Here is a 25,993-nt window from a genome sequence, read left to right as displayed (position 1 = left end):
CGGCATACACTGGAGAGCAGCTGAGACACCCAACATTGTTCTTAGACTTTTTGTTGGTAGACAGCCATTGTTGGACTAGTTGGACCATAGTCTGTAAGCCACTCTAATAAATGGTGTGTGTGTGTGTGTATGTATGTTCAATCAATTCTCTTCCTCTAGAGAACTCTAATACAGAGCCCAAAAAAGAAAGTGTTTCAAAGAAAAGGAAGAAGACAAATGGGGGTGGGGAGAGGAGGAGGAGAGCGAGCTATATTACAGACCTGCTTTAGACAGGTCAGGTCTCATGGTCTCATCTCAAGCTCCATGTTTGCAGGGGTTATGCTCTCTGTTGCTTTTACTTTCTAGCTTTTATACCTGAGCTCTGTGGAATACACTGACTCTAGAAACAGACAAGAAGCAAAACCAAACCAAAAGAAAAGCAGTCCACGGGAGGGTTTGAGGCCCAGCCAGGAACCAATGTACTGAACACCACTGAAGGGGCGGGGGGAATCAAATGTAGAGCATGCTTGAAGCTGTGAATACCAAGACCCAGCCGGCTGTAGAGATTTCTGACAACTGTCAGTAGATTTAGAAAGATTTCCAACTATGACTAACTGTTTTCTATGAACTAGGTTAATTCTCTGTGCAGCAAAAAATCACAGGCTTGAAATCTGGAAAAACTAACAAGGAAAAAATGGCCTCTATGAGTTAACATTTTTCTCTTTAAGTTATAAAGTCCATGTGTTGAGAGAAGACAGGGAGAAAAAAAGCAACATATGTCTGTAGAGGAAATAGCTTATGTATTGTATGGATGCCTCACCTGTCAATTAAAAAAACAAACAACCTATAGTCTATAGTAAAGGGTGGAATAGAAGGTGGGGCATCTGGGGGGCTGGGAAGATGTGACGACATGGATGCATGTTACCTGAGCACAGGTAACCAGTCACATGGCAAATATAGGTTAAAATAAATGGATTATACTAAGTTATGATCGAGTCAGAGAGGAGTTTAGCTATATGGCCAAGATATTTGTAAATACGTTTCGAGTCTGAGTATTATTTCTGGGAGCATGTGGCTGGGAGGAAGAACCAGGCTTAATCTCTACATATGTCTAAGAGTCAGAAAAAAGAGCAGAAGACAATATGGTGCTGGCCTCGAACTCACACAGATCCATCTACCTCTGCTGGGACCTCTACCATCCGGCTTAGGGACATACATATGTGTCCATGTGTATAGGTGAGTGTGGGTGCTCAGAAGAAGGTGTCAGTGCTGCTGGAGCTGAGGTAACAGGCAGTATGAACTGTATAATAATGTTGATGTGTTTAAGCTTTTCACAGTGAAACAAAGTTATAATGGCTAAAAATAACACATAATGCGGCCAGAGAGATGGCCACCTCCCATAGGAAAGAGCGCTTGCTATGCAAGCCTGATGATCTTAGTTTGCTTCCTGGAACCTGGAACCCACACGACAGTGGGAGGCTAGAGCTGACTCCACAGGCTCACCGGGGCATGTGCATGCAGGCCCCCATCGTGGAACTCATTTTCTAACTTGATCCTCTGGAATCTCTGCATGTGCTCTTAACCACTGAGCCATCCCTCTACCCTATGAGCACAATCTTAAAAATTACCATAGAATTATATCAGGCTTTAGTGACAGAGACTGTTATTGCCTCTCTCAAGACTTCAGTTGCTATGGGGTAAGGCTCATCCATGTGCTAATTCACATGTGGCTGATTCCTTTCCTTTTATCTTCTATGTTGTGATGCATCCAGGACAATTCTCCAGGGAGTAGAAATTGGGCTGGACACATTCGGCAAATTAGCGTGTTTACTCTGTAAATCATGCAGCCTCGGGTATTTTGTTATGGAAATACAGGCTAGGTTATCGTACGGCGCGTATGTACTAATCATCTCTCTGGAACAGAAACCCTCACTACCTAACTTTGACGTAGGTTAGTGAGAGTGAACATTACAGATGTATCCCCAGTTTCATCCTTCTTTTTCAGAATGAGTTTGAAAGCATCATTTTCCTTTTGGCAAGCAAGAAAGTGTCCTTCATACAGTGAAGATTCAAACTCCATCTTGTTGTGTCCTGGAACACGTTTCTGAAAGAATATGAGATCACTTTGTATATCATCAATATTTTCAGGTGGATCCATTTCCTGTGGAGAAAACACAAAACACATAATTTTTAAGGATATAAACAAACGGGGCAGGATCGACAAAAGGCTCGGGGTTAAGAGTGCTTGCTGCCCTGCTCTCAGAAGTCTGGAATTTGGCAGCTCACAAATGCCTGAACTCCAGCACCAGGGGATCCGATTCTTCCTTCTGACCTCTGAAGAAACATACACATACACACACACACACACACACACACACACACACACACACACACGAAGTGAAATATTTTTTAAAAGAGGATAGTAACAAATTGAATATGTACAGTTTATTTAGAAGTCTATTGCTAAACAGACCTTAAGCAGTTTTAACTTTTTCAAAAGTTAAGAAAAAAAACCTGGGCTGGTGAGATGGCTCAGTGGGTAAGAGCACCCGACTGCTCTTCCGAAGGTCCAGAGTTCAAATCCCAGCAACCACATGGTGGCTCACAACCATCCACAACGAGATCTGGCGTCCTCTTCTGGAGTGTCTGAAGACAGCTACAGTGTACTTATATATAGTAAATAAATAAATCTTTAAAAAAAAAAGAAAAAAAAAGAAAAAAAACCCTCTGAATATAGAATAATACGAATACTGACCACCTTTCTTTAATTCTTCTTTTTTTTAAAAGCTTTATTTATTTATTTCATGTAAGTGAGTACACCGTCACTGTCTTCAGACACACCAGAAGAGGGCATCAGATCCCTTTACAGATGGTTGTGAGCCACCATGTGGTTGCTGGGAATTGAACTCAGGACCTCTGGAAGAGCAGTCAGTGGTTTTAACCACTGAGCCATCTTTCCAGCCCTGTAACTCTTAACTTCTTTTTTTCCCCATCCATTCTGACCTTTTCCACCCCAGAATGCTCTTCCATGTTCAGGCCCCTGATCCCCTGATCTCTCTATGCCTAGAGAGCTGCCTTCTCTTCTCCTCCACCGAGTGGAGTCTGTCTGCTAACGATGAAGTAAAGCTCTAGCCAAGCTAGCTATCACTTTGGGCTAATTCCTGTTCTTGTCTGCCTCGGTTGTCTGTAGCTACAAACACTGCCCTCCTCCTTGAGCTCCGCAGCTCACAGTGAGCTGCAGGAGGTGTGAAGAAGGTCGGCTGCTTCTTTCTGTGGACCCTGGAACTAAGCTGCAGCGGATTAAACCCAGGAGCTGTGCTATGACTGAGTCTTGGGTTTCTCAATAGCCCAGCTGTACTGACTCAGTCTGTGGCCCCTGATTCTGCCTTTTTGCCAAGCGTGACAGTGCACAGTTGTCTCTCCTTTTTGTCCAGAGTATAATCTCTTTGGTGGGTCCTGCCCAGAGAGACCACATGCTGATTCCTCTCTCTTTTGTTCAGACACCAGAGTCTATCAGGATTAGGTGTCTGGAAGCTGTACTCCCTCACACTAGGCCTGTAGCTGCTAGGAGTGCCTGGCTTTTCCTATTCTTACATCTTGTCTACCTTTTCAGGGTGTATTAGAAAATATGGGCACTGCCCGAGGTTCTTCCATGTTAATCATAGAACTAATATTTTGGAGAGCATTTTGACTCCATGGTACCAAAGATCATCATGATCCTATGGATTGATAGAGAAATCTCTAGAATTGAAAAGGCATCCTAACCCCCTAAGATGCATAGAAGACTCTGAGGAGGGTTTTAACTGAACTAGTTATAGAACTGATAGTCATAGTTTTCGGCCATTGTCCTTTATGAACAAGTATGGCCTCGGGGTTGATGGTCATGTTAAGTACTCTCTCACTAGCAGCTGCTTCTGAAACTGTGCCTGCTAAACCACAACTTAGGGAGAGACTGTAAGCTGCAGGAGTTGATCTAGGACCAAATGTAAGCTCAAAGTCTAGCTGAGAACTAATCCTTAGCTACAAAGCCCTAGTGATACAGCAGGAGCTGCAACTGGGTCTTATCCAAACCCTGTTTGTGGCCACAGTGGCTAAGATTTGTATTAGTGAAAGACCAGAGCATGAGACAGGGTACAGTAACAGACACCTGTAATCCTAGCACATGGGAGTAGAGATGGAAGGGTTAAAAGTTCAAGGTCACCCTCAGCTATACACTGAGTATAAGGTCAGTCTAGAATACAAGAAACCCTTTCTGAAAAGAAAACACTCAGTGGTCATTTCCTCTCTGACAGACTCAGAGACAAAATTAGACAAGCAAGTATCATCACACTAGACCAAAGGGCTTGACAATTCCCATCAATTCCAGTGGATGTCTCTGGTCTTCCAGCTCTAGATAAAGGGTTGGTCTGAAAATCACTGGATATTATCATTTTGTCCATTAATATGACTAAAACCCAAATGAAGCTGAATCTTACCTCAAAGGAAATGATTTTGTTCTTACAGGAGAGGGTAGACATTTTACTATCCTTCACAGAGAGGGTCACAGCCAGTCCTCTTACTTCACTGTCTTTGTACATGTATATTATCAGTCTGGTCTGGGGTTCACTGGCTGAAACAAATATTCATAAGTGATGCCACTAGTTATAATAGTTTTCTCCCAAATCAGTATCTGTAGAAACTTAGCCAAAGGCTAGATCCACCTTAATAGGCCGATCACTACCCTGCACTCAATTTTGGTCAGACAGTTGACAGACATGATGCCCCGTTGGCCAGACACCCCTTAAAACACACTTACAAGGTGTTATAAAACATGAGTGGGCAACATGAGTGTGATAAAGATATTCTGAGTGGGGTCTGGGAAGATGGCTCAGTGGTTAAGAGCACTGGGTTCAGTTTTGAGCACCCACATGTCGCTCACAACTGTCTGTAATTTCACACAGACATACATGCAGGCAAAACATCAATATACATAAAAAAGATATTCTGAATGTATTAAGGACACTCTGATAATTTTCGAGTGTGTTAAAGATTTCATGAACCCTGCTGGGTGTGGAAATAAAGGTATCTGCATGCCTTTATTTCCATGACTTGGGAGGCAGGGGTAGGTGGATCTCTGAATTTTACGTCTGTCAGGTCGATAGAGTTCTAAGCCTGCTAGGGATACATAGTGAGATCCTGTCCCAAAACAAAAACAAAACCAACTCTCAAACAGAGCATTATTCTCAATCTAAAGACTATGTTTAACTGTTGAATGTTCAACGGAATATTAAAAACCTATTTGCTGCGGTAAGAATCTTAGGATAGTATTTTCTTTTTTTGAAAATATTCATTCAACTAGGCCCTAAACTGTGTGATTTGGAACTTATAACTTGAGGTGCCCAGTAATCATGCCATCCTCTGAGATGCTCTTGTGTTCTGGTGGAAGGCAGGTTCATTTAAAAGGCTTCTGTTTTGCTTTTAATATTGAGTTTTGATGGTGTCAGCAGTATGTTTAGCTATAACCAGTGGGGATGAAGCATCTAACTTGGTGAGGCTCTTCCTCAGAGGATACAATTAAAATAAGGGAAATAGTGGTACACATGTAGACTCAGAGTGACTTGTCCTCTGTCAGTGTCTTTATTAGACCCAACTCCTCCCTCCAACTAAAAGTATGGGCACGCTCTAAAGTGAAATTATATTTACTACTGTGACTTTCCATTTAAGGATGGGGTCAAAGATGCAATATTTGAAAGTGTAGGCAGTAAAATGGAGGGAGAATAATGGGTGGTCTTCTCATCTCTGTATTTTTAAATAAATAGGGGGAAAAGTACCACTTCGATCAATATCAGTCATATCCTCGAACACAGGCTGTCTTTTGTCAACGAAGAGAACTTGGTCATTTATATTCCGTATTACTGCGGTTGTACAGTGAAGTCTGCCAAAGTTGTCTGATTCCAGGTCTCCTATAATATACATTGAATCATTAACAGTTAGGGTTTTTTTTTCCCAGATAACAAATAGACCAAGTACTACTGTTCTCTAGAGTCAGTACATACCTCTAGGTGCAGCAATGATCAAGCTGACTGCTGCATTCATCCGCTTCTAAGACACTCTGTTTCCTGTTTGTGCTTGGAGCTACTCTCCGGCCAAAGGTGCCACTGTCTTACTGTCTGATCAGCCTCCTGCCCTTTTGTTTCCTTACATTTTGACTTATGCTGTCCACGTTCTCAGACCTTACAAAGCCCTCCCATTCGTCTCCTGCCCCTGGGAACTCTTCCCTAGCTCAGGTCCTTCCTGCCCTTCCCTGCTAGCCACACCTTGTACTGCATTGTGGCATCTTGTTAGTACTGTGAATTCTTAACCTGCTTATGCAGATGTGAGAACTGTCCCACCCTGGCTCACCGGGGGCAGTAGAAAAATACTGGAAAAGTGTCCCAGCGTCTAAGGGAGAGCCCACTTATACTCTGTGTAACGGCTTCAAGCTTTGATTTGCCAGCTCTTCCTTCTCTGTTGTCAACCTGGCATTTCTGCTTCCTAGATTTTATCCTGAACAGGTAGTTCAGACACATTGTGCTAACACTGTTGTCTAAGAATGCTGCACACTTGTGATCCTGGTACTCAGGATGCTAAGGCAGGAGGATCGCAAGGTTGAGGCCAGTTCAGGTAATATAGTGAATTCTGGGCCAGTCTACTGAACGAGTATCAAACCAAACCGAACAGCTGAAATCTCCAAGAATCCCATAAGGGTGCTGTAAACAAAAGTCGTAAGATGGAAACAACTTATAAGTCCATCAGTGGAAGAATTATAGTTTTATTATGCTCTCACCACATGAATTTAATATAACTGTAATGATTATCTACCTAGGAAACAGCCCTATGGACAATTTCTCCCAGCTGACAGTGGATATGTCTCAAGTGCCTTCTAATTTGCAAAGAAAGAAAAATAAATTTATACTTTACCATTTTCTTCAGCTAAAGGGAGGAAAAGAGAAACACAATATGTTAAATTATACAGTTCAGCTCAAATGTCCCCTCTCTCCCACCCTTTTGCAACTCTATTCTTCCTTCCACTCCCCTCCCCCAACTCTCTCTGTAGACAGGGAGATACTATATAGCTCTGGCTGACCTGGAACTCACTCTGTAGACTAGACTGGCCCCAGACTTAGAGAGTCCACCTGCCTCTGCCTCCTGAAGTGCTGAGATTGAAGGTGTGGTGCCTGGTCCCCACTCCTCACTCCTTAACTTCTGTGTAGTGTGGATGGGCTCTTTTGGCCTCCAGTAGGAATATCAGATTTGATAAGCATTCAAGCCCATAAAACTAAGCCTACTAGGGTTCATGTGTGCTTAGCTATGTTAGGTATAAAACCGAAATCCAGGGCTGGAGAGATGGCTCGGTGGTTAAGAGCACCGTCTGCTCTTCCAGAGGACTAGTGCTTTGATTCCCAGCACCCACATGGCAGCTCATATCCAGTTCTATGGATCCAGTGTCCTCTTCTGATCTCCATGGGTACCACATGCATGTGGTGCACAGACATACATACAGAAGAAACACTCATAAACATACAATAAAAAATAATTAAAAGATTTAACTCCAGGATTTGTAAATCTCAATACATAGCAAAAGTATTTTTTATAAAGCAGCAAACTCTTCTTTTAAATTTATTGTTTAAATGGAAAAACATCTAAGGACTTTTTCAGGAAGCTTCTGAAGAAAGCCGAACTTTCAGTGGAGTCAAATCCCCCATGGAAACTTAATCAGAAGAATCTCCCTTCCTTCCTCCCTCCCTTCCTCTCTGGTGAGATATATTCACATGAATGGTGCTCACAGAACTCAAGGTCTAGAATATCATGATGAGCATTTCTTTTGGGAAGCAGAGTTTCCTCAATGGCACATTTTCATGGGATCTTCATGATGGGCCCTAGGCACCATCTTGGTGAGCTACTGTCAGAGTGCCACCCCTGAGGTGGGACAAGGCACTGGGACCTCAGGAATCTTATGGTTATTTTTAGAGAGGGGAGTAGACATTGCAGTAGAATTTGATGACAAACAGGAGCCTAAGCTCACTGTATGACTTCTTTTCTTGTTGAATACCTGTATCTGAGCCCTGCATTTGTCCTACTGATTTAGACTTACGTATAAAGTAAAGCATGTTGTCAATAAACATCATTTCCTTGAAGTTGATGCAAGAGTCTTCTGACATGGCAGCCATTGTTCCTAGTGAAAGCAAAGAGTCACCTATGAAGAGGCAAAGACTGCTCTTTGTACACATAAAATGACAAAACTCTTCCTTTTTTTTTTTTTTAAAAGGGAATTTTATTTTGTTTTATGTATTTGGTATTTTGCTTACATCTATGTCTGTGCATCACATGCACTTCTGACGGAGTCCAGAAGATGGCGTTGGATTCAGCCACCATGTGGGTGCTGATACTGAACTCCAGACCTCTGGAAGAGTAGCTAGTGCTACGAGTGCTGCTAGTGCTACTGCTGAGCCATCTCTTCAGCTCCTTAATACTTAAACATGTACTTTTGAATGTCATTTATCATCCAGTATGCTGATGACTATGGCGGATGTCAGATAAACGTAAGCATCAGTCTATAACACTCGTGTTTATATTCTTTCACAAATCATTAGCTATTTGGAATCAGGAGAGTGCTGTCTCATTAAACAATATTTTAAAGGGTGACTGTACAGCTCATTATTGAGTTATTAGTTTCGTGTTCCTTGAGGATGCTAGAAATACACCCTTAAATGGGAACCAGTTCTGTCTGAACTTAAAACTCAGTGGCCTCCTGTAGAGGAGATGCTGAAGGTTTGTGACTTCGCTGGTAAAGGAGAGGAGGCGATAAAAAGTGGTACTTCAACCTGGCGTTTGGGGCAGGGTGGGAGAAGGCCCAAAGGCTCTGGCATGTGGTGGGTTCCCTCCCTAGGCAGCAAACAGCTTTTGATATGAAATCTGGGTTGTTTATGTTTGTGTATGAGTAATTCATAAAAATGTTGTTTCTGCAAAAACAAATAATAGGTTTGAAAAAATTCAAACTCTTGTATTTGCTTTTTGCTTTCCCCTCACCCTACTCTGCACTTACACGTGTGTAGCCTTTCAGAGTTCTGTCATGGCACTGTCTTGGAACTCCGTGTAAGAGAAATCCGTGACTTTGGGGGAAAAACACACATGTTTGTTCTCATCTATTTCTAAGCTGAAATGTAGCACCCCCTCCTCGTGTTATATAATAAACCACAGTGTTTGCAGTGGTACCCATGACCCTGCCACTAGTAGATATGCTGCTTTATCATCAGTCTACAGTTGCTACCGGAGTCCTGAAATACCGTTTAATTCCTTTATTACATCGAAATTACCCTGATAGATCTTGTTTCTTTTATTTTCTTTTTTTTAAAGATTTATTTTTTAATTTTATGTATATGAGTACACTGCAGCTGTACAGATGGTTGTGAGCCACCATGTGTTTGCTGGGATTTGAACTCAGTACCTTCGGGACCAGGAGTGCAAAGCTATGTAATGAGTTTGCTACATAAGTCCCTGTACAACATCAGCCTCCGCAGCTGTTAATCGCTATTCTAATATAACGAGTTTCCTTCATTTAATGTGACAATAATGGGCTGGATGACAGCAGCAACCTCAGGTCTCCCTGTGCACTCCCCATGGTCAAGTTCTCTTGATCCCTTTCTCACCTAAAGATGTACGGAAAAAACTTCTCTGCTTCCCTGGCCTATGAACTCGGGGTCCACCAAAGAAGGACAAAGTTACCTGCAGTCTTGTTTACTGCCTTTTCTTTCTTGAGACAGGTCTTGTTATACACCCTAAGGTGGTCTTGGAATCCCAATCCCTCTGTCTCAGCTGCTTGAGGGATGGGATTCTAACGTATATCAGCACAGCCTTGTGTAGCACCACATCCATATCTGACTCTGGGTCCACTCTTTCCTTAAAGCAATTCACCCCCTTTAACACCACCTGCAAGCCTTACTTCTTTCCCTCCCTGGCTTCTGGAGCTCGGGTGCCTGTGTGTGTTGCTAAATCTTCTGTAGCCTTTGCTCCTGGTAATCCGTTGATTGCAGGTCTGATTTCAGCAGACTCAAACACGGTACCTTCAGGAGAAAATGTCAAACTTCCCCTACACTAAGCTGTGTTCCAGAGAATTAACTGGTGTCTCCTGCGGTGAAGCCACTTAATGGATGGAGCACTCAGGGTGGTGACTGAGTCAAAACTCCTAATTGTTTTTATGGTTTGTAGATAGCAAAACTGGTGTTGACACTTGGTCTCTGTGCTGGAGTCAGTGCTGGAGGAGCGGCCTTGGTTAGATGTTTGGATAATTAGAGTGAGCCCACAGGATGGGAGACCAGTGCCTTTTCACATTAGAGAGCATTTAAAATTTATATTCTCTCTCTCTCCCTCTCTCATTCTCTCTCTCTCTCTCTCCCAAGAGCTCTGGTTACTGACGTGGGTGCTGGGAACTGACCTCTGTAAGAGCAGTACTCACTTTTAACTGTTGAGCTGTGTCTCCAGTCCCAAGAGAGCTCTTGCAGCAAGCTCATGTGTCTGTGTTTCTTTTCTAGGTGCCTGATTGTCTTTCACCTTCCACCAGGAGTTGAAGCAGTAAAAGGCCCTTACCAGATGGGCTATTAATGTATTAATGTTAGACTTTTCAGCTCTTACCAGATGTGGCTACTACTCTTAGACTTTTCAGCTCTTGTACTGCAAGACACAAATAAACTTTGTGTGTGTGTGTTGTCTGGCTTAAGGTATTCTTTATAGCTATAGAAAATTGACCAAAACAATATTATTTAGAGAATATTTATAAATCTGTTCTCTTAAAATTTTTTAGCACAAGTTGAGGCCAAGTAGTTCAATAGAAGAAGGAAATTAAATCTCAGTTGAAAACTCAATTTTAATTAAGCTAACCTAAAGTATTTGTTATTTGGTCGACGTAAACAGTTTAGTCTAGATTCAGTTACTTATATTCAAATGTGAATAGTTATTAAATATATTTTATGTTCTAGTCAATAAATGGGTAAATGAACTGATGTGCAGTTTTCAAAAGAAGCATAAATGGCTAATAAAAAAGTTCACACCTTTAGCCACCAGAGAAATACACATTTAAAATACACTGAGGTGCTGGAGAGCTGGCTCAGGTGTAAAGAGCACGTGAGGATCTGAGTTTGGTTCCCTACACTCACAGTAGTTCACAATTGCCTGTAACTCCAGCTCCAGGTGACCTGATGTCTCTGGCCTCCATAGGAACTTACACTCTCGTGCACATACCCCTGCACAAAGGCACATACACACACATGATTTGAAATAATAAAAATTAAATTTTATAAAAGTTGCATTGAGTTTCCATTTCACCCCCATCAGAATACTAATCATCAAGAAAAAAACAAAAAAAAAACAAAAAAAAAACCAAGAGGTTAGAGATGTGGCTCAGTGTTTGGGAGCTTGGCTGGCTTGCATATGGCTCTGTGTAGCCCTTTAAAAATTGGAATAACAGGGCTGGCAAGATAGCTCAGTGGTTAAGAGCACTGACTGCTCTTCTGGAGGTCATGAATTCAAATCCCAGCAACCACAAGGTGGTTCACAACCATCTATCTGAAAAGAGAAACAATCAAACAATCAATCAAACAAACAAACAAAAAAACCCTATGGGCCGGAGTGGGTGGGGACAGGAGTGAGCGGGGCTGGAGAAAGAGAGAGAAAGGGAAGGGGAAAAAACTAAAAAAAAAAAAAAAAAAAAAAATTAAAAGAAATTTAAAAATTGGAACAACAACAGAGAAAGAAACAAAAAACTCTTTTCCACAATACTTGAACTTGTTTATCATTTAATCACTCTCTAATATGAGTCTGTTGTGGGTTTAGAAGCTGAACAAAACTTAGTTCCTATCGTCCAGTGACTCAGATGCTGTGGGCAAGACAAAGCACGGCAGAGGCTGGAGGATCTGGTTTGTGCTGCTGTTGGAGGTTTCACAGTGATGTCACCCAGTGCAGCATGAGCAGAGCACAGCCTCGTCAAGGGCAGGGGAGGGCTTAGAGGGCTAGTGACCAGGGAGGAGGGCTAGGGAGCAGGGAGGCTGGGGGACCAAGACTTGAGGTTTCACTAAGTGTGGTCACAGTTCTCAGAAAGGGCTGTGTTTCTAAAGAGCCCACGTGCTTCCAGGATTATTTTGTTCTTTGGTAGTAGATATAATGATGTAACGAGGGTACCATTCTCGGGGTGCTCATGTTGACAGCCATGAAGGTGAATGCATGTCTTCTTCCCACCCACTTCTCAGCATTATTAACCATGCTTTGAGAAGTTCATTCTCCTCACGTCTTATCATGGTGGCACTTTGGTCGCCTTAATACTGTATTCTTGCCTCTCGCTTGTATACCTAGAGATTGTTCATATCACAAATAGTAACAAGGCTCCTTAATACCTTGGTAACATTGTTATCAGATAAGAAAATATTTAAACTGGGGTGTGTTCCTGTACACCAGTAATCACTTTGGGTAGGTAAAGGCCAGGGGATCAAGGTGGAGGCAGGAGGTTCAAGGTTATTCCTAGCTACACAGTGAGTTGTAGTCCAGTATGGGTTTTATGAGACCCTGTCTCAAAAAGGCAAAAAGGAAATAAAGCAAGTATGACGTCAGTAGTATTATGTAGCTGGGGAGAAGGTTCTGGGTATTTGCCATCCATATTTGGAGACCTGAATTCAATTCCCAGACCCCACATAAAGATGGAAGGAATCGACTCCACAAAAGTGGTGCTGACTTCCACACACCTGTTTCATGCACATGCCGTGATAAAATAATGCTTTAATAATAGCATTGTAATCCAGGGTGATGGCACAGGCCTGTAACACCAGTTACAAGGGCAGATGAGACAGGATGCCCACTTGGGTAATTCAGAGTGAGTTCAAGGTCAGCTTAGGTAACTTGTTAGAGTTAGGGCTGGGTGGGAGAGCTTCTGAGATACGTAAGCAATGGTTTAACTTACTCCATAGAGACGGGGGCAGATGATCCCACCAGGGCACTGTGTTCCACCCGGCAATAATGCTAGCAGTTTGCAATCCCCTTGGCCTAGCAGCTCTGAAATCATGCCACTCTAGGCCAGATGTTTAATTTGAAAATATTCCTATTATTTCATTTTACTTACAAAGTTAAAACCATTATTTTCCTATTACACTATTTAGATTTTGCCTAATTTAATTTAGAGGACCTTGTAGTGTAGTTCCTTTAATAAGAACCAGGGAAGGAGACCCAGGTAATAGATCTTGTTTATGCAACCTTGATCTCTTTGGGGAGGAGAAAAACAGGTTACATTAGAATTTTAAAAACGCACCTGGGTCATAGCCAATACATTCTATTTGGGGGACAGACCTTAAAATTGTCCTCTAAAACCCAATGAAAGAAAGAAAAGAAGGGAAGCCTAAAAACACATTAATCAAAATATAAGACTTTCTCAAATACTCTCCTTGCTGGACAGATGGCTCAGTGGTTAAGAGCACTGACTGCTCTTCTAGATGTCCTGAGTTCAGATCCTAGCAACCACATGGTGGCTCACAACCATCTGTAATGACATCTGATGCTCTCTTCTGGTGTGTTTGAAGAGAGCAACAGTGTATTCACAAACATAAAATAAATAAATAGACCTAAGGAAAAAAGAGAAAAAAAGAAAAGAAAAGAAAAAAGAAAGAAGAGAAATGGATGTAATACTCTTCTGGTTTTCTAATTAATTTTGTTCTATGTATTTACTGTGACTATTTCACTTGCTGTGTTTCACTCCTGTTAGCTCGCAGTGTATCAGGATGTCAAGTCTAATCTTCCTTACTCCTCTTCCCGTTTTTTCCTCTGATTCGTTCTCATGCATGTTTCTTTGCTTTCTCAATTCTAATCTATGAAATACAGTGCCCAGTGGGTAAGAATGCCTTGAACATTTTATCTAGTAATCTCTTGCACATGTATGTGTGTGTAAATGTTCATGCATGCACATGTATGTGCATGTGTGTCTGTGAGTGTGCCCACACTCATATGTCAGAGGACAATTGTGGGTATTATTCATTAAGTACCATTATCTTTTTAAAAAGTAAAGAAAAAATATTTTGTGTATGTGTGTGTATAATGTCAGAGGACAACTTGCAGAAGTCAGTTCTGGGGCCAGACTTGGCAAACACTCATCCTCTGAGCCATCTTGCTGGCCACACCCCAGTTCTTGAGACAGGACCTCTCAGTGTTCTGGAACTTGCCTGCTGGCTGGACTGGATGGCCAGCAAGCTCCTAGGATCCACCCGTTTCTGTCATCTTGGGATTGGGAGTGCGAATTCTCTGCACAGCTTGGCTTGCTTGCTTTGTAAGCTTGCGTTTTAGAGATTGAATGCAGTCCCTTTGAGTCCTTTTCCAACCTTTTGATCTCTCCAGCCTTCACCTAACATTCTCACAAAGAGCCTCCCAAAAGTATATAGAAAAAATTAGGTCTTCAAAATAAAAAAAATTGTAGTGTAAGCCTTTGAAAACTAGCTCACAGAGAGATGACAGAATATCATGATGAAAACTAGGTCACATGAGTTCCAATTTTGCCTGGGGCAAGTTACTTAATTTTGGGGGGTCTTAGTTTCCTCATTTAAAAAACAAGGAAGCTGGACGTGAAAAAAAATGTAAGTTTTTTCCAGCCCCAGCATTCTGCAATTCTAGGCTAAAGTTAAAGTTGCCAGGAAAGAGCCATTTATATGGGGCCAATGTCCTCGTAGCCACTTCCTCTTACAGTACTTCTCAACCTGTGGGTCTCAACCCATTTGAGCGTTGAACCACCCTTTCAAAGGGGTCACCTAAGATCACTGGCAAACCCGGATATTTACATTATAATTCATAACAGTAGAAAACTACAGTTATGAAGTAACAATGAACATGATCTTATGGTTGGGGGTCACCACAATGTGAGGTGATGTATTAAAGGGTCCCTCCCAGCTTTAAGAAGGTTGAGGACTACTGGAAGGCAACACACAGTTACAGAATATTATTCAGCCAGTATTTTAAAATTGCTATGAGTTTAAAAAAATAATATTGTATTAAAAATAAAATGCCTTGAACTTGAAAAAGCGACTCTGATCCCATTTGTCCTGTCTGTGCAACTCCAGTTCTGTGGAATAGGTGTGATTAAATCTCCACAATCACGTAGGAAGTCATCCTGGCTTCAGCAAGACCAACACTCAACATTTTGGTTCTTTTTTAAGAAAAACACCCTTACTGTAGCCAGCTGTAGCAGCACACATCTTTAATTCAAGCACGGTGAGACGGGCAGATCTCTGTAAGAGGCCACCCTTGCTTACATAGGTCTATGACAGCCAAAGCTATATACACAGTGAGGCCCTGTCTCAAACCAAACAAACAACACAACCAACCAAACTAAACCAAACCAAAACACGTGTATTTAGTATGTGTATATGAGTCTATGATAGCATGTGTGTGGAAGTCAGGGACATCTTCCATCTTTATAAGGGATCCATGTGTGAATCTCAGGAAAGCAGGCATTGACACCTGCTGGCTTCTGCTGAGCCATCTCACTAGCCAGTTTATATTTCAGTTTGGCATGTCAGTTAACCCTTGACAATTGCTCCATCTTACAAATGCATGTATGTGGGATGTAGAAGGGATAGGGGTAGAACACAACAGGAAATTAAATAGTTAATGACAGGTATATTTAATCAACTGTTAAATATAGGCTTGATTAAAAAAAAAAGGTCAAGTGCAGCTCACAGGCTTGGAATTCGTGTGTGTGAAAGAAGACTGGGTGTTCCATATTCCCTCCTCCTTGTGTGGGAGGGGAGCAGAGCTATGGTTGGGGTGGGGTGGCAGGTGGAGCATTCTATCCTGAAGTAAGCAGGAGAAGATGGAGGATTATATGGGAGACTCAGACTGAGATGTTAACAGCAATGGGAAGGCACTGCAGGCAGAGAGGAAGATATTCTGAAGGATCATGGCATAGGATTTGGCCAGCTGAGAACAGGCAGAAAGTAAAGAGATTAAGGTGTCTTAATTGGTTTTGTTAAATGACTTCAAAATAGAAGATCATTTATTTCTTCAGCTCTTCCCCTGCGAAATAAAGTCTTGCTGGGGAATCTTATCATGTTATCCAAGCACAGAGCAGCTCAAGTCTTATCACGCGGCACTCACTGACTACCAGCTTTGCACAAGGTCTTGTTTGCTTTGAGAGAACTAGTTTGGATTTGAGGCTTCCTTGAAAGAAAAGCTTGATTCAGCATTCCAAAGCAGAGGGTCTTAGTGGCTCACAGAGTAGCCCAAGCTGTTTCTAGCCATCCTGGATGCCATTTGCTTTGTAGCTCTCCTGCTCTTACAAGTGGACAAGATAGTATTAGAGGCGAATTCTGTGTACCATTGCAACAGTCTGAAGACAAAGCGAGAAGAACTCTGCTTCCTTCCATTGGGATTTGCAAATATACAAAAGGATAGCTGTCTTTTAAAATGTTGTTTAAGAATACATGTAACATATTTACAAAAATCCCACTAGGTAACTTTTTAAAATTTCTCTAACACAGTGCATGACAACAGTATGGTAGATAGCCAAGGGAAACAAAAGCTCTTCAGGGTCCTTAATAGTTTTCAAGAGAGAACAAAGAATTTCTGTCCTAAGGTGACACTCTCCCACATCAAATAAAGATAGAGAAAACCAACCTGCTGTCTGCTTCTGTCCCTTCTGTGATTACCGTCACGCCAGTGTGCCCGAATAAAGAGAGACATATCTTACCTGGGCCAAGAGGAAGTGATTTGGAAGATTTGAAGCAGCTTTCTTTTTCCTGATCCTGGAGGTTGCAGAAGATGTCAGTCCTGTCAGCAGCTGGAGCCAGCAGGCAGGAGTACAGAAAGCATGGAACCACAGAGAACCCCAACCAGGTCCAGCTGCGCCTGTGATACCAAGGCACAAGAATGAGGAAGAAGGCAGGCAAAGGGAGGAGACTGCTCCTGGCACGCCTCAGGCCCGCCTTCACATGGTGCTTGTTTTCCAGGGCACAAGGAATTTGAAGAAAAATGCTAGAAAACACGGGCATTTCCTTTACTGTAAATGTTACTATTCAGTATCATCTCTTCTGAAAAGCTGGGACCATACCTCTTTCAGAAAGTCAGGTGAACACAGTGTAAGCAAATGAACCCTGTTGGTTGGTTAGAGCATCCTTTCTCATAGCAGCTTGTAGGGTTTGAGGCTCTTGCACACTTCAGCATGAAATATTTTTTATCTAAACCCACTGAACAACAGTCATACTGTAGTAATTTTTATAATATAGCCATTATATATAAAATATATTATTTTGGGGGGTATAAAATAACTTTTGTATAGTATTTTCTTTCTTCCTCTTTAAGATCTTATTCAGGATTTTACTTTCCCAGGCTCAACATGGTGTCACATGACACTTGCTAGAAGCTCTTCAGATTTACTTCTCAGTGGCCTGGAAACAGCCCCGTTTTATAAAGCTTTTCCACTACCATGAGATACCTATAGCATTATAATATATAGCATTATACTTTTTCCTCTGTGTGTGTGTGTGTGTGTGTGTGTATGTGTGGGTGTGAGGGAGTTGTACATTCAAGTAGAAGCAGAGGCCAACTTCAAGTGTTGTTCTCAGAACTATCCATAATGGGTTTTTGAGACAGAGTCTTTCCCTAGGATGTAGAGTTCACATGATTTGGCTAGCTAAGCAGATGAGCTAGTGAGACCCAGGGAGCTGACTATCACCACCACCCAGTGCTGGGATTACAAGTGTGTGCCATAGCCAGGTGTGGTGGTGCACACCTTTAATCTCAGCACTCAGGAGGCAGAGGCAGGTGGATTTCTGAGTTCAAGGCCAGCCTGGTCTACAAAGTGAGTTCCAGGACAGCCAGGGCTATACAGAGAAACCCTGTCTCAAAAAACAAAAACAAAAACAAACAAACAAACAAACAAAACAAGTGTGTGCCATTTAAAGAACTGTTTTCTTTTCTCTGCCTCTGTCTGTCTCTGTCTCTCTGCCTGTCTGTCTCTGTGTATGTGTGTGTGTGTGTGTGTGTGTGTGTGTGTGTGTGTGTGTGTAGGGCTTGCATGTGCTACGATACCTATATGGAAGTCAAAGGAGAACTTGCAGGAGTAGATTCGCTCCTTACAGCATGTACTTCCCAGGGACTGAACTCAGGCTGTTAGGCTTGGTAGGAAGTGCCTTTCCGTGCCGAGCCATCTCCCCGGCCTTAGGCCAGGCATGATTATTTGTAGTGTGAGTTAGTTGTATGCAGGTTATACTTGTGTGGCTAGAACTTTACTGGCTGAGTTCTCGCCTCAGCCCCACCATTAGAACTTTTTTGAATAAGAAACTTGACTAAAAGCTGGACACAGTAGCTTTAGCATCTAATCCCAGTGTACTTAGAGGAAATGAGAAGTGGAGACAGGAGGAGCCCCAGAAGCCCGAGGGCTGGGTAGCCTGGGTTATGCAGAGGCAAAGACATCCTAGGCTGCCCCTTACTGCCACATGCATATTGTAGGACTGTAACATCTGCAGGCTCCCTTCTCCTAAGACAGACTCAAAACATATATTCCTAGGATAATGGCAAATTTCTGACTTAAAATATGTGAAATATGACTATTTTTAAGGCTCTTCTTTAACTCATTGATATAGTCTTGCAACCAACTCATTGATATAGTCTTCTAAAGTGTTATTTCTAAAGATCAGAGTGTAAATAGAGCCTTGAAATAATAGCAGTATTTCTTAGGGAGTTTTTTTTTTTTTCTTGTACACAGCTAAATTGTTGCTTTGTTAGCAATGGAGTTTGCAAAGTGGTTTTTTTCCCCCAGTACAGAAGTTGTACAAGAACTTCTAAAGTTAAGAAATAAAATGCTGTGTAAGAAGGTAGTTTTGAAGTTTTTTTTTTTTTAAAGCGGTATAGTTTTCATTTCCTAAAGTCATGAAAACATCATGTCCATAGCTATGATTACAGAGGAAGTTTTCAGTGAGATGGCTGGAGGGGCTTGGTGAGATGGATTACCTGAGGAAAACTAACATTTTAAAGGACGTGGTAGAAACCCCAGTATGACTGAGTTTGAAATAGCAAGCTTTCATTCTCCAAGTGAGCCAAAAGACTGAAGTAGAGTCTCACAGAATGATCAGCAGTGTTAGCCCAGCTGTAGAGCATTCAGCTAGCAAGAACATGGCACTGGGTTCAATCTCCAGCACACACAACCACAGATCAGAAGCAGATGCCAGAAAGCTTTTTCTAGCCCTAGAGATGTACGTAACAATTTGTACATTTCGGTTATGGGACTTTAATACATGGTTCTTTCTTTTTCTATGATACAGAATAAGCTATATGTTTCTGTGCCCTGTGTATTTTATAGACTTGTTGACAGTCCTTGGAAGACACTAAGGCACTGGCTAACCATAACCCTCCATACCCTTTCATACTCATTTGTCATACAATGAAGGTAACATTAAAACAAAACAAAACAAAACAAAACAAAAAAAACCTATGCTTTCTTTTAGTCTGGTAAAAATGTATGCACTAGGTCTTCTTTCTTTGAAATAGTTTAAGAACCAAATAGATAACTATCTCTTTAGATATATTACAATATGAAGATAATAATACAACATGACCCAGACCTTTTGATTTAATGGACTTTAAAAAATATCAGTGCTGCTGACTAATAATACAGACGAGTTAAGACTGAAGCAGGAAGACTATACATTTCAGTCTACCCTGCATTAGAAAGCATGACTGCCTCCAAAACACACAAGAAAACAAAACAAAACAAAATAAAGACTGGTGGAGAACTTTATATTTGCTAAGTATAAAGTTAAATATAAATATAAACCTAAAAAGTTAAATCCTTACATTTTTATTTCATGTTTATACAAAAAAAAGTAAAAAAGTCATAGTCTTCTAATGGATTCTTCTAAGGGATTTAAAAAAAAAAACAACTTTGATATGATCTCATGTATCCCAGGATAGCCTCAAAAGTAGCAAACGATCTGAAACTTATTCTCTAGTCTCCACCTCCCTAGTGCTGGAATTACATGTGTGCACTGGTTTATGGGTGCTGGAGAACCCAAGACCAGGAAAGTCCTGTAAAATGACCATAATCAACTTTATGAAAAATGTATAACTCTTTCCCATTATCGTACTACAGACAGTAAACATTTCAACACAGATAATAAACTTTCAAGTACCCTGCCACCTACCATATTGAGCAAGGAACATTCTAGTTAGGCCAATGCTCTACATCTCTGCTTACTTCCCAGCCTTGATGCTAACCTTTAAATAAACAAGAGGAAAAAAAAAAAAACCAAAACAAAGCCCCACGTGTTAAACAACAAAGTTCTAAAATGTAAAATTATGCTTCTAGAGTTGCTGGAGGCATGCCATTCACCTTTGTTTTATGAGGCAATATACTTGGTTCTGCACCAGGTCAACTAACTGGAAAGAGTTTAGGAAGTTTGTGAAACTGCAGGTCAAAGTCGGGGTGTGACTGTGTCCAATAAAAGTAAGTCACGAGTGTATGATCCATGCGAGTTACTAAATACTTTCTGAGGGCTAATTAGGTCTGCCAAATTAACTGACTTTTTTTTTTAATTCATCAACTATTTTCTTTAAGGGTGTGGCTTGGAGAGTTTGGTAGCACCAAGGACAAAGAGGGACACTGATAGAGCCTGTGGGCTGGAGGAACCGGTGGAGTCTCCTGTGCCAGCACACTATGCCCAGCATGCTTTCCTGCGAGCAGCCGGTGGGAAATATTTCATGCTTATCTGCTGAGATTCCTGGCCCAGGCGCAAGCCCTGCCCCCCAGAGCCACACTTCTCGCCTTCCCATAGACCCGCTTTGAAGCTTACTCTAACTACCCCACAGTGTGGGAAAGGACCTTTCTGTTTCTCGAAGATTCCAAGTTGGGAGGAAAAGGGCGGGAACTAAAGGGAAGCGCGGCTACAGGCTGATCAGCCCCGCGAGGCTGTCACGTGGCTCGCGCGCTGCCTGCTGGGAGCCGCGCACTCGGCGCCTGCGCAGAGGGGCGAAGCCCTCATGCTCGTGCTGCAGCTCTGAGGCGGCAGGTCGTGGCCGAATCTCCGCTTGCGAGTGGGGCCAGAGGGTGAGCGCGCGCGCGCGACGGGGACGTGGCGAGTGTGAAAGAAAGCAGTGAGTGGGGGTGGAAGCGGCCTCTCCGGGACTGGGGCCTGGCGTGGAGTCGCAGCTGTGAGGGAGGTGAGAGGAAGAGGCGGGGAAATGGCGTGAAGAGACAGTAGCGTTGTAAAGAGACAACTCTGGAGTAGAGCACAGGCCAGTAGTCCCAGCACTCGCAGGGCACGGGGACAGGAGGATTGCTGCGAGTTAGAATCCAGCCTCGGCTACCCAGGGAGTTCCAGGCTAGGTTGCTTCGTGCGGCGAGTCTCAGTCCCAGAAATCCCGAAGTCGAGCCAACTACTGTGGCAGAGGAAAAAAACAAAACAGCGAACAGGGCGATGCTCCTGATGGCCGCAGGGCACTGATGTCTTTACAGAGTGAGGACAAGCCTGTTAACGCAGTCCCAAAACTCTTCAGGAGTCTTAAATTAGAACAGAAACCACTTTTACAAATACAGAATTACGTAATTATAGAAGTTTTATGGGACGTGTGTATACGTTCTGTTAGTTTAAAATAGGAAAGAAGAAGAAGACAAGGGAAAACTAAAAGAGGAAGATTTTTTTCCTTGGGTTGGTGTCTCTGAAATTTATATTCGACTCTTTAGGAATGTCAGTGCATTCATGCGTGTACTTCAGCTTAGTACTGTGAAGATAATGGTAGGCACACAGAAGTACTGTGCAGTATTTAGAAGCATCTTTATAATCTAAGTTTTGCTTTTGTTTCCATCATATGCATAATATATATAAGTACTCAGGCTCTCTACAGTTATCTAACTCATGGTATTTAAAAGTAACAGAGCTGGGTATGTAGGGAACGCCTTTAATCTCAGCACTCAGGAGGCAGAGGCAAGTGAATCTCCTGAGTTTGAGGCTAGCCTGGCCTACAGAGTGAGTTCCACGATAGCCAGGGCTACACAAAAAAGAAACCCTGTCTAACCCCCATCCCTGAAAGAAAGAAAGAAAGAAAGAAAGAAAGAAAGAAAGAAAGTGAATGTAAATAGTTCAACTCTTAAGGTGTAGAGTCCATGCTTTTAAGTTCCAATGTCTTTTCAAGTTTGAACCTTAACTGTTCAGATTCCTAGGACAGTAGCTTCAGAATTTATGGCAAAGCAGTTTGATGGCATGTTAAGGTAAGAGTGGAACAATAGAAACATTCTCTGACTAGAAGAATGAAGAGGTCTTGTTTCTGGGATAGACCAGTTTTATTTGTTTAAATGTGATCAGCCATCTCTGCCTATTTCTTCTTTTGGAAAGAAGGAAAAATGGAAAGAGGGGAGCTCTAGCCTCTAATTTTAACATTAAAAATGTATAAAGATAGATGAATCTTAAATGTTTTAAGTGCTGAAACAAGATAGACTTGCCAATGAGGAAAGTTGAGCTCCTTTTTTTATAGGCTGGTAGTTGAAAATTGTACAGTTAGTAAGTTGGTTTCAGATGATGGAGGACCTTGGATGCCGTGTGATGAAACTTGAGTTTACTGACCCAGAGGGTGTTTGAACAAAGAGTTTTGAGACGTAGGATAAATTAGAGAGGGGAGAAATTAAGTTTAGGAGGCACACCAGGAGAGCAGAAATTAATAACAAAAGTGGGAAAAGGACACAAAAGGAGAGAACTGTAGTGTGGATTTAATACTTAAATTTGGGATTTCTCTAAATGTTATAGTTTGTGTCTCCAGAGAGTGATGGCAAACCACCTTGTAAAACCCGACTCTAGAAACTGCAAGAGGGCAAGAGAATTGGAGGTAAGTTTTATTCCCCTGGAGCCTCTTACTGTATTTTATCTATTTCTGAAGTTTGTTTTCCACAAGAAAGTGCCATTGATGAGTAGAATTTAGTGTTCTCATAGCCTCAGAGGTAGGATTGTCCTAGCAGGAACTAGGTTGACTCCACTTAGCTTTTTCACTATGAACAGACCTATAACAGTCTACATGGCGATTTCTTCTTGGTAGTGTGTGGCCTTAAATGTAACCAGAGTGGGTCCATGTCTTTTTAGTACATGGGACTTTACATGCATAATCATTATATGCAAATTACAGTTATTCATAGTATTATAATATCCACTGGTGCAAGCTACAAGGTCTTTTTTTAAAAGTTAATAGTCATTATCAAAATCTAAATGAAATTTAGCATTTTGAGCAAGATGTCTCTTGTGTTCAAAGGTTTCTTTGATGATAAAAATGGCTGGTATGCGTCTCTAGTATTTTTTTTCCCCTTGGTACTTTTTTTTTTCAATGTTGGAAACTAGTCCAGTGCTTGGCCTCTGAACTAGCTCTCAACCCCAAACATAGAGTTTTATTTTTAATTCTGAAGTACTGGGAGTTGAACCTACAGCCATAAGTGTGCTAGATAGACACTGTTATACAGAACCATGTCCCCGCCCTTCTGAAAAATGTTCAGTTTGCTTTTTAAATAGAATATATGTGTCTTAAAGATCTTACCATTGATTTATTTCCTTTCTTTTCTTAGCCTCAGGTGTCTGATAGTCCACAGGTATCTTCTCTTGGAAAATCAGAGTCATCTCTCTCTGAGGCTTCTGGACTCTTTTATAAAGAGGAAGCTCTGGAGAAGGATTTGAGTGGTGATGTATAAACAATGCTTGTTTCATGTATATTGACTGTTTCATGCAGATGGTAGATTTTATAACATACTCCATTTTTTGAACAGATATGAGCAAGGAAATTAATCTGATGTTGTCTACATATGCAAAGATTTTAAGGCAAGTAATTATGGTATTTTTAAAGGTTTTTTTGTTATTGTGGTGAGAAATCCTTTTTTCTTGAAAACTTAGTAGTGAAAAATTTAATTCTATGGCTTAAAAATGTATCTGGTACCTAAAAGTTTGAAGTTTTACAATTCTGTCTCAATTCCTTATAATAGATGTGTTGATTATTTTAAGGGAGTAATCCCCAACTTGTTCCAACTTCATTTGTCACATTTCTAGTGCTAATACCAGAGTGGATATATCTTGGTCTCTAGATGATAGTGTTTTCTATATTTCATACAGATATCTCTTTGGGAATGGTATTATTTGGTGAAATTAATGGAGTTAGAATAAAAAGAAATATTTCATATATTTATATTTTATCACTATATTTGAAGGCTGAATCTAAATATTGATCTGATAATATGAAGTATTACAAGGTGCTTTACAAGCTACTGGATAGTCACTATACCTGAATAATAGTTTAATTTTAATAATTTATGTAATTTGTTATTAGAGTTATAGTGCATAAGATACACTTTGTGTGTTTTAAATGATCTAAAATATTTTCTAGACTGCTTTAACTCATCCTGAAGAATATTAGTAAATTAATGAATCTCTCTAGTGGACAAAGCCATGAAAATAAAATAGCTAACAGATAAAGATTAAAGAATATGACATTGATGATGTGTCTAGACTTCATAACTTGTTTTTTTATAACTTGTTTTAATATCAACTTTTTCTCTATTAGTGAAAGAGCAGCAGTAGATGCATCTTATATCGATGAGATAGATGGACTCTTCAAAGAAGCCAATATTATTGAAAACTTTCTAGTACAAAAAAGAGAGTTCCTGAAGCAGAGGTTTACAGTAATTACCAACACCCTACACAAGTAATGTGCCTATGCCAGCTGAAAGTTTTTCCTGTTACGGCTGTGTTGTTCTTGCTAGAGAAAACATATATTAAACTGTAACTTTTTGTAAATTTAAAAGGGGTTTTAAGATAGATATTAATATGAAGTGTGTAATATTTCTTTTGAGGGTTAAATATTTGGCACATTATATAAAAATATAAATTAAAAATTATATGCATGTTCTTTTCTTTATCGTTTATTCCTAAATTGCTTAGCCCTTCTTAAACTATGAAAGAGGACTCTGTTAATTTGATTATGCTTAACAATACTTGTTTAAATAGCAGATGATTTTTGAGGTAGTTTTAAAATGTTTTTCTTGATTTGTATTATAAAAGAACATTAAAACATTAAAGGTATTTTGTCCAGTTTCTTAACATATAATAAAATAGAACAGTGTGCTACTACTATTTAATATTTCCATTTCATTATTTTTACTTTTAACCATTATATTTGACTAATAAGAATTTGGCTTAAAATATTTTCTTATGATAAAAATAAAAACTGGAAGTTACTATAACCTGGCTATTTCTTTATTTTTTAAGTGTCATGCTATATGGAATCCAGGTGAATTCATGGTGTACCTGACTCAACCTCCCTACCTAGTATCAACATTAAGGTTATATTTTTAAGGTTGTATTTTTAAATTAGGCAGTATCTTTTTACCTGGATGCTTGTAAACTTGTAAATTTTCATTCCATCAAGTTACATGTTTGTTTGAGGCAGGATCTATGTAACCCTGGGTGGCCTAGAACTCACTATGTAGGCCAGGCTGTCCTTGAGCTCTCAGAGAATTCCAGCTGCTCTGCATAGATTGCTGGAATTAAAAGAAAAAAAAACAATAACAAAATAATGGGGTGCTGAATCTCCTTTTTTGTTATTTTTGCTTCCTAGCAGTGTTTGTTATTTAGGTTTTCAAAGATACTTGTTAAAGTAATAAAATTATGTACTGTGATGTGTATTTATGGTCTCCTGTCTGTGCTTTATTGTAAGAGAATGCTTTTCATAAAACTAATGAATATCACCTTTAATTTCAGCACTCAGGAGGCAGAGGCAGGTGGATCTCTGTGAGTTCGAGGTCAGCCTGGTCTACAGAGTGAGCTCCTGGACAGCCAGGACTATACAGAAAGACCGTGTCTTGAAAACCCAGCCCAACCCAAACTAAACCAAAAACAACGCCCCTCCCACCCAAAACACCTAATGAATGTGAAAGAAAAGGGATGAGAGGAAAGGAGAAAGGGTGAGCTATTGCTTGCCAGTCTAAATTGAAACTTCATTCTGTCTGAATCAT

The 25,993-nt window shown here is 40.8% G+C and overlaps 2 protein-coding genes and 1 long non-coding RNA gene across 5 annotated transcripts in view; 1 reads left to right on the top strand and 2 right to left on the bottom strand.

Moving 5' to 3' along the window:
- Positions 1-1,788: 1,788 nt before the first annotated feature.
- Il18 (interleukin 18) lies at positions 1,789-8,243 on the bottom strand. Of its 2 annotated transcripts, XM_021172104.3 has the most exons (5): positions 8,093-8,243; positions 6,919-6,930; positions 5,790-5,921; positions 4,455-4,588; positions 1,789-2,140 (listed from the first exon to the last, which is right to left on the bottom strand). In XM_021172104.3, exons 1-5 carry the CDS (start codon positions 8,226-8,228, stop codon positions 1,916-1,918), a joined length of 639 nt encoding a protein of 212 aa, XP_021027763.2. In that variant the 5' UTR covers positions 8,229-8,243; the 3' UTR covers positions 1,789-1,915. The 2 variants fall into 2 exon arrangements, with proteins under 2 accessions (XP_021027763.2, XP_085700754.1); XM_085844628.1 differs by lacking the exons at positions 6,919-6,930; positions 8,093-8,243 and adding an exon at positions 6,015-6,893.
- A 586-nt stretch (positions 8,244-8,829) lies between these two features.
- Positions 8,830-25,993, bottom strand: part of LOC147002010 (uncharacterized) — a 17,679-nt gene continuing 515 nt past the window's right edge. Inside the window, exons 2-4 of the long non-coding RNA XR_015048953.1 lie at positions 25,369-25,519; positions 16,709-16,866; positions 8,830-10,668 (exon numbers count right to left, since the gene is read on the bottom strand). This is a non-coding gene — a long non-coding RNA (uncharacterized LOC147002010). The remainder of the gene's footprint in view (positions 10,669-16,708; positions 16,867-25,368; positions 25,520-25,993) is intronic.
- Tex12 (testis expressed 12) lies at positions 20,507-24,866 on the top strand. Of its 2 annotated transcripts, none has more exons than XM_085844629.1 (5): positions 20,507-20,701; positions 22,755-22,833; positions 23,558-23,669; positions 23,756-23,807; positions 24,544-24,866. In XM_085844629.1, exons 2-5 carry the CDS (start codon positions 22,774-22,776, stop codon positions 24,686-24,688), a joined length of 369 nt encoding a protein of 122 aa, XP_085700755.1. In that variant the 5' UTR covers positions 20,507-20,701; positions 22,755-22,773; the 3' UTR covers positions 24,689-24,866. The 2 variants fall into 2 exon arrangements, with proteins under 2 accessions (XP_085700755.1, XP_085700756.1); XM_085844630.1 differs by lacking the exon at positions 20,507-20,701 and adding an exon at positions 20,994-21,061.

The sequence above is a fragment of the Mus caroli genome, unplaced genomic scaffold (assembly GCF_978045245.1).
Source record: "Mus caroli unplaced genomic scaffold, Mus_caroli_1 scaffold_11, whole genome shotgun sequence".
Classification (NCBI taxonomy): Eukaryota; Metazoa; Chordata; class Mammalia; order Rodentia; family Muridae; genus Mus; species Mus caroli.
Note: the sequence above shows the minus strand (reverse complement) of the source record. Positions and strands in the feature narration are given on the sequence as shown.